General features: G+C 47.5%; 1 protein-coding gene across 1 annotated transcript in view; it reads left to right on the forward strand.

The window, feature by feature from the left end:
- The first annotated feature begins 3194 nt into the window (after nt 1–3194).
- The window catches only part of Asf1b (anti-silencing function 1B histone chaperone), a 14230-nt gene continuing 8762 nt past the window's right edge, over nt 3195–8662 (forward strand). Inside the window, exon 1 of the mRNA XM_005370921.3 lies at nt 3195–3404. Coding sequence (XP_005370978.1) covers nt 3296–3404 — 109 coding nt within the window. The 5' untranslated portion in view covers nt 3195–3295. The remainder of the gene's footprint in view (nt 3405–8662) is intronic.

Below are 8662 nucleotides of genomic sequence, written 5' to 3' on the forward strand. Positions count from 1 at the left end.
ACTGCTCCACCGCTCAAATCCCTCCTGTTAAGGAGACCTTGAACGCCTGCCCTGCCTCCCAAGTGCTGAAATTACTGGCTTACATTTTCTTTTCTTTTTTTTTTAATATTTGTTTATTTATTATTTATTTTTTTATTGAGAAAAGGAAAAAAAAGTTTCCCCCTCCTCCCAGCCTCCCATTTCCCTCCCCCTTTGTTTATTTATTATTTATACAATACTCTATGTGTATGTTTGCAGGCCAGAAGAGGGCACCAGACCTCATTACAGATGGTTGTGAGCTATTGAACTCAGGACCTTTGGAAGAGCAGGCAATGCTCTTAACCACTGAGCCATCTCTCCAGCACCCTGGCTTACATTTTCAACTGTAGCCAGGCAGTGGTGGCACACGCCTATAATCCTTGCACTTGGGAGGCAGAGGCAGGTGAATCTATGAGTTTGAGACCAGCCTGGTCTACAGAGCCAGTTCCAGGATAGGCTCCAAACTATACAAAAAAACCCTGTCTCAACCCCCCCTCAAAATAAAAACAAAAACCAATTTTTTTTCAGCTGTAAGTTTCATGAAATATAAAAGGCCAGATTACCTCTTTCAAATAAAAGTGGAGATTTCCTTGCCAGGTTACAGACATTTTTGAATATGAAACATACAGAGGACCCCAAGGACTTTTCAATGGATAGCTCATTAGTACTTTTATACTGATCATATTTTAAATTATATTTTTTGTTCTATTGAGTTAAATGTACAACTAAAATCCATCTCTTCATTTTTGACCTTTTTGCACTGGTCAAATGTGAAAATGAATTTATCTATTCATTTACTTCACCAAACTCGCTGTGTAGACCAGGCTGGCCCTGAACTCACAGAAATCTGCCTTTCTCTGACTTCTGAGTGCTGGGATTAATGGCGTACGCTACCATTCCAGCTGGTTTGTTTTTTTTTTTTTGTTATTTGGTTTTTTTTTTTAAATTCCTTTAAAAGATGTGATTAGTAAAAGGTGTGTCACAGCTCAGATGGACAGAGATCCTGACAATGCAGAACCAAGGAATACCAAGTGCTACAGCTCCGGTGGAAGCGAGCTCTGGCAGTCGGGAGCCAGGGCACAGGGCACAGTAAGCTTAGCAGCTTGCAGCCCTGCTCAGCTAGGGAGGGTTTCCCCAGTGTTAACAGCTCTGCTGGGGCAAGAGAGGGCTTCCCCAACCAAGTTGTTACAGCTCCGCTGCTCTGCTCCATTCTCCAGTGTAACAACTCTGTCTGCTAGGGGAAGGTTTCCCCAGCGAAAGTGTTACAGCCCTGCTCCCCAGTCTCTGACTTCCCCCGTGAAGCTGTAACAATTGATTTTAACAACTCTTGCTGCCAGCGGAAGGCTTCCCCTAGTGAAAGTGTTACAGCCCTGCCCAGCTCGGCTCTGTCTCTGCTCCAGCTAAAGAAGGTCTTCATCCAAACCTTATCCAAGAGATTTATTGGGAGGGAAGAATGTAGGGTAAAAGGGCCAACCAAAGAAACCCACCCTGGCTCTGAAAACAGAGCCAGTGAAAGAAACACACCCTGGTTCTGGAAACACATTGGTTCTGAGACCCGAGCCGGTGAAAGAAATGCTTTAGACCCAAACCCAGACCCAAAGAAATGTGCCCTGGCTCTAATCAGTACCAAAGAAGCACTTTGTCCCTAGGACTAGAGTCAGTGAAAGGAATATGCCCTAGCCCCAAAACTAGAGCCAAAAAAACCTTTTAAAAGGTCAGTGAAAGAAATACAGTTTGGCTCTGAAATCAGCCATCTCTGCCCTCGACCAACTAAACTAACCAATCCCTCCTCTCCCTGGAAAAACTCCACTCCTAAGAAGCCCTATATAAGCCTTGTGCTTGTTCAGTTAGCTGAGCTTCTTCCACCCTGGCAGAAGCAGCCATTCCCGGATCCTTTCCTCCCAATAAACCTCCTGGAGGAGGTGTGGGTGAGGACCTTCTTTCCACAGAGCGGAGCAGGGCTGTGTCACTTTGGCTGGGGAAACCTTGCCCTACACTCCGGAGCACTGGAGCCAGGGCAGCTGGAGAAGCAAGTCCTCTCCTGCCAGGACAGAGCTGTCACTTTGGGGAGGCCTTCCCCAGAGCAGGGTGGGTTTCTTTGGCCCTTTTTCACCCTACAGAAGGTCTGTGACTAGCCTGAGGCCCCACTGGCTGTATGCCTGCTGTATGCCTAGGAGGCGATGGCAGGATATAGGGAAGGCATGGAGTGAAGATGAGTTTGTTGCATTCTATCGTCATAAATAGTGAAATAGTGGCAGTTAACTGTTTTGGTTTGGTTTTCTTGAGACAGGGTTTCTCTGTGTAGTCCTGGCTGTCCTTCAAACTCAGAGATCCGCCTGCCTCGGCCTCCAGCGAGCGCCACCACGCCCGGCCATAGCACTGTGTAGAGACGGGAGTTAAGCCCTGGTCCTGGTCCTGGTCGACTCGGACCCGGACTCGATCTTGTATCACCGGCGCGCCATCTTGTCTCAGTGGTGACAAATGTTGACAGCCTTCGCTACAGTCTCCCCGACCGCCGTCCTCAAAGTCGGGAATCGCTCAGGGTAGCAGCTCCCGGAAAAGCAGCAAGAGCTGCCAACGCCACTCTTCCGCTTTCTGCTTTTCTCACTGTGTGGGACTGAGATTTCCACAGTTCTCCGGCCCAGCTACGACATTAGCCAATTACATTTCGGGAGCCTGCTTAAGCCCCGCCCCCTGATCGCCCGTCAATCACCGCGGGAGCTAGTACCGGTCTTCCTACGGTCTTAAGTGAGAGTCGCGCGCCACCGTTCGGCCGTTGGCGGTGCTGACCTCTAGGGGGCGTGTCTACCGGAAGAGCAAAATGAGGGGGCGGGCCAGGCCGGTGCGGTAACCTTTGGGATTGGACAAGAGAAGTTCCGCGATCTAACTCCGCCCACCCTGGAGCGAGCTATTCGAGTCGGAGACGCTAGGGATTGGTTCCGGATGGACACTTTACGAAGCTAGGAGATTTATCATTCCGCCTTCCGTGTACCGTGAAGAGGGAGCTTCTCTGATTGGTCTGGGGGTCGAGGCGCGCGCCGGAAGGCGCCCCAGGATTGGCTGGCGGGGCTCTCGCGCCGTCAAGGTTCCTTAGCGGCGATTGGCTGGAGGGTGGAGTCGGCTATTTGAAGGCCGCGCGCGGACCCCTGCAGCTCTTTAGAGAGAAGAGTTGGAGTCACGGCGAGGACGCTCCCTCGCTGATTTCTGCCCGAGTCGCCATTGCCTCCGCAGGACACCGAAGAAGGCCCCGCTGCAGCTGCGGTCCCCTGGCGAGGTGATGGCCAAGGTGTCGGTGCTGAACGTGGCTGTGCTGGAAAACCCGAGCCCTTTCCACAGCCCCTTCCGGTTCGAGATCAGCTTCGAGTGCAGTGAGGCCCTGTCTGACGGTGAGGCTGAGCCTATGCAGGCGACCCCAAGCCCTGCTGCCCTCGTTCTCGCCACTCCCAGTCTCCCCTTGGCCAGCTGAGTCTCCCTTTGGTGATACGCCTCCATGGCCCCAACTCCGACGTCTCGGTGGACGTGACACCCCTGTCCTGCATTGCTCGTCCTTGGCACTTTGTCAGCCTCCGTTTAACCTGTGGAGACCGCAGCCTCGTCTTCCTCCCTATGTCTAGGCTCCAGTTTCATGCCGATTTCCCCCAGGAAACCTCCCATCTAACCTCTCCAATGGAAACCCAACCTCAAGTACCCGCCTTCCCTTTTCCTCCAGACCACACAGACCCTCCTCTTGTCACCTTGTCTGCTCATGGCCAAACCTCCTCCACCCCGTTTGTCTCCCAGCAATACCCTCCCCAGACAACTCCAGATTAGTCCCCAGCAACTGCTGTTGCCGAGACCGGGGCGTCCCCTTAGGTTAGTCCCAAATCCCAGAGACGGGAGTTTCTGGCTCCGGTCTTTGCGGGTATCTTGGTCTCCCAGCTCCTGTGATGGGATTGGGTGAACACTCAGGTAAGGGGTGCCACAGCCAGGCAGCCCTCTGCCAGCTTCCAGCTGACTCAAGAAATCCCTCCTCCCTTTTGATGAGCAGACCTGGTCTGGGGAGTGGGTGGACTGGCCAAACAGGGATGGGGGTCCAACTTCAGTCTGCTGGGGAGCGGTCACTGGCTTTTGTGAATCTTTACAGAATGACTTAATTCATCTGCGGGACATGAAGGTAGACATGGCTGTCCTCTCCCAGATGAGAGGACAAGGGCCCCAAAGAGCAGAGGACCTCTCATCTGAGTGGGAACACATAAGCCATGAGGTCCCTTTGGAGTCTCAGCTCCACAGCAAGGCGCATCCTGCTTCCAGGAGGAAGCACTCCAGTGATTCTGCTGAGGGTTGAAGAGATACAGCTGAGGAGAGAGCTCGGAGAGGCTAGGTTGTGGCCACCAGGCCTCAGGACAGCTGCTGGGTGGTGTTCAGATGAACCCAGCCACTCCTGTTAGCTTAAAGCTGCTGTAGGGTGGGCCTGGGGTGGGCAGGTGGCCCAGTCTCTCTCTAGTTTCCCCTTAAGGTTAAAGGACTCTACTTGTGACTAACCATAGAATAAACTGGGTTAAATCCTTGTCCGGACAAGGCAGGGTGTAAATAAATAAATAAATAAAAGGTAGAGTAACAATGTGGAATAAGATTTATTTGAAGGCTATGAGGAGACACGTTAGGGGGTCACAGTTCCCAGATGCCGAGAGAGCAGGTTTTAGGCAGCCTGAGTGTGTTCCTTACATTTAAAAATTGTTGCATGGTCATTACCTAGTATTACTTTGCTTCTTATTTGTAAGATTAGAACACCAAGGCTAAAGTCAGCCTGCTAGTCATGTTTTAATAGGAGCAGGGTGGTTTATCTATGTAAGCCAGACAGGAGAAATGTCACCATTGAAGTTTGGTTCTGAGTTCAGATCGATTTTTTTAGATTTATTTTTTGAATTTAATTTGCCTGTGGGTGTGGGCCAGAGACACATCAAATGGTCTTTCTCAACTGCTCTTCAATTTGTATGTATGTGTGTGTGTGTTTTGTCTACATATAGTTATGGCACCACTTGAGTGCCTGGAACCCAGAAAGTTCAGAAGAAAGAACTGGGTGTTCTGGAACTGGACTTAGAGATTTTGGGAGTCACCATGCAGGTGTTGGGCATTATACCTGGCCTCTAAGAGAGCAGCTAGTGCTCTCACCCCATGGGCTGTCTCTCCAGCTCTGTTCTACCTCTTTTAGAGAGAGACAGGGTCTCTGCAAAACCTGGAGCTCCAATATTGCTAGGCTGGCTGCCTAGTGAGCCAGGGATCCACCATCTCTTCCTCCTTGGTAGCGGCGTTTTCTTTTCTTTTGTATTTTGAAGCAGGGTCTCACTATGTAGTTCTGGCTGGCCTTGAGCTTGTTATAAGACCAAGCTGCCTTGAACCCGAAAATCTTCAGTCTGCTTGTCTCTGCCTCCCCAGTGCTGGAATTAAAGGCATGTACCACCACACCTGACCTCTTTCTAGTTTGGGGTGAATGTGTGTTTGTTGGGGGTGGTATGTACATGGGAGCCCCTGGAAGGCAGAGTCATTTGATTCTCTAATGCTAGTTTGAGCCTCCTGACACAGTTGTTGGGAATCAAGTCAGGGTCTTTAAAAGCAATACTGGATTTTAACCTTGAGCTATTTCTTTTCTCTGTCTGTCTGTCTCTTGTGTTTCTCTCTCCCTCCCTTCTTCCCTCTCTCTCTCCCTTCCTCCCTCTCTCCCTCCCTTCCTCCCTCTGGTCTCTCTCGGTCTCTCTCGGTCTCTCTCTCTCTCTCTCTCTCTCATTTGCTTTTTGGTTTTTTTGAGACAGGGTTTCTTTGTAACTTTGGAGCCTATCCTGGAACTAGCTCTTGTAGACCAGACTGGCCTCGAACTCACAGAGATCTGCCTGCCTCTACCTCCTGAGTGCTGGTATTTTAAAGGTGTGTGCCTCCACTGCCCAGCTCTAAGGGCTGTTGTCCCTGGCACCCTAAATTAAGGTTCTTAGGCTTTCATAGGAAATATTTTATCTGCTGAGACATCTAGCCAGATCCCAGATCCTTTATCTTTCCGTCAGTCCTAAAAATGGAAGAAAACATTTACTTGTAGGTCTTTTTTGTTTATGTGTATTTTGTGTGCATGTATGTATGTATACTATATGCACACCTAGTTCCTGCAGAGACCAGAAGAGGGTATAAGATTTCCTGAACTGGAAATAGAGACAGTTGTGAGCTACCATGTGGGTCTGGGAATCAAACTTAAGTCCTCTGTAAGAGTAGCAAGTGTTCTTTTTTTTTTATTGATATTTATTGAGCTCTACATTTTTCTCTGCTCCCCTCCCTGCCTCCCCTCCCCCCTTCAGTCCTTCCCCGCAAGGTCTCCATGTTCCCAATTTACTCAGGAGATCTTGTCTTTTTCTACTTTCTACTTCCCATGTAGATTAGATCTATGTAAGTCTCTCTCAGTGTCCTCATTGTTGTCTAAGTTCTCTGGGATTGTGGTTTTTAGGCTGTCTCTCTTTGCTTTATGTTTAAAAACCACCTTTGAGTGAGTACATGTGATAATTGTCTTTCTGTGTCTGGGTTACCTCACTCAAAATAATGTTTTGTTTTGTTTTTTTTTTTGGTTTTTCGAGACAGGGTTTCTCTGTAGCTTTGGTGCCTGTCCTGGAACTAGCTCTTGTAGACCAGGCTGGCCTTGAACTCACAGAGATCCGACTGCCTCTGCCTCCCGAGTGCTGGGATTAACAAAATAATGTTTTCTAACTCCATCCATTTTCCTGCAAAATTCAAGATGTTATTTTTTTCTGCTGTGTAGTACTTCATTGTGTAAATGTACCACATTTTCCTTATCCATTCTTCCATCGAGGAGCATTTAGGTTGTTTCCAGGTTCTGGCTATGACAAACAAAGCTGCTATGAACATAGTTGAGCACATGTCCTTGTGACACAATTGAGCATCCTTTGGATATATACCCAAAAGTGGTATTACTGGGTCTTGAGGAAGGTTGTTTCCTAATTTTCTGAGATCTCCACACTGACATCCAAAGGGGTTGTACCAGCTTGCATTCCCACCAGCAATGCAGGAGTGTTCCCTTTACCCCACAACCTCTCTAGCATAAGTTGTCATCAGTGTTTCTGATCTTGGCCATTCTTACAGGTGTAAGATGGAATCTCAGAGTTGTTTTGATTTGCATTTCTCTGATGACTAAGGATGTTGAACATTTCCTTAAGTGTCTTTCAGCCATTTTAGATTCCTCTGTTGAGAGTTCTCTGTTTAGGTCTATACTCCATTTTTTTTTTTTACTGGATCTTTGTATATTTTGGAGATCAGACCTCTGTCTGATGTGGGGTTAGTGAAGATCTTTTCCCATTCTGTAGGCTGTCATTTTGACTTATTGACCGTGTCCTTTGCTTTACAGAAGCTTTTCAGTTTCAGGAGGTCTCATTTATTGTTTCTCTCAGTGTCTCTACTGCTGGGGTTCTATTTAGGAAGTGGTTCCCTGTACCAATGTGTTCAAGTGTACTTTCCACTTTCTCTTCTATGAGGTTCGTTCTTAAATGCTGAGTCCCTACTTATAACTTTTGTTGTTGTTGTTTTTTGTTTGTTTGTTTTCTTTTTTTAAAAAATTTTTTATTTGGGGGTAAGAGTCCTTTGTGTGGCATCTCTTGTTTTTGTCTAGAAATCAAACCCTGGAGTACACACATGCTAAACAGTGGCTTTTCCATTAAGATGTGCCGCCAGCCCAACAGTCTAGTTTAGAAGTAGAACATATTAGGAATGACCATAGAATTTCTTGTCAGCCAGGACCCTTTGAAAAGATAGAGGAGGGTGCTTTTCCTCCAAGTTATGCTGATTGGTTCTATTCCTTACACTCTGGCCTGCAAGATGGTTTCGTCTTCTTCCTGGCCTCCTTTCTATGAATTGTACGGTTGTTTCCTTACATTTTGTCACTATCTGCCCGAAACCTGACAAATTCCCTCAGCCCTGGTTAGCTAACCTTCATTTCCAAAAAGCCCCAAGCCCTGTGGTTGCCTCTGTTCAGCATCTGAAAGAAAAGAGTTCCAAGGTTCAGATCTACATTTAGTGGGTTTGGCCCAGCTTCTCTCTTTTTCAAATAAGAGAAAATTTCAATAGGCACCAGTTGAAAGAAGCCAGACTGTGCACTAAAGTTGATCTGTATGATGAGCAAAAGGCCAGACAATAAATATAAATACATAGTTTTAAAAAGGAGAATAGTGTGCACAGCTATAACCCTAACATAGGGAAACCTGGTCTCAAAGAAGCAGGAAGGATGGCATATTACCTGTAATCCCAGCACTTAGGGGTGAGGTGGCAAGGGGGCTTGGGAGTTCAAGGTCAACCTTAGCTTCACAGCAAGTTCCACATCAGCCTGGGCTACCTGAAACTGTCTCAAGAAAGAAAGAAAGCAAAGAAGGCTAGAGCATAGTGGTGAACACCTTTAATCCCAGCATTCAGGAATCTGAGGAAGGCGGATTGCCAAGGCTACCCATTGAGACCCTGTTTCAAGAAACAAAGTAAAACAAAGGAGGGGAAAAAAAGGAATGGTCTGAGGGTAGGTCATTCATGAAGTGTTTGTCTAGTATGTATGAAACTGGATTCTGTCCCCAGTGCTGTGTGAAATAAGCTCAGCTAATCTATGATCATTTCTTTTTTTTTTTTTTTT

The sequence above is a fragment of the Microtus ochrogaster genome, unplaced genomic scaffold (genome assembly GCF_000317375.1).
Source record: "Microtus ochrogaster isolate Prairie Vole_2 unplaced genomic scaffold, MicOch1.0 UNK90, whole genome shotgun sequence".
Lineage (NCBI taxonomy): Eukaryota > Metazoa > Chordata > Mammalia > Rodentia > Cricetidae > Microtus > Microtus ochrogaster.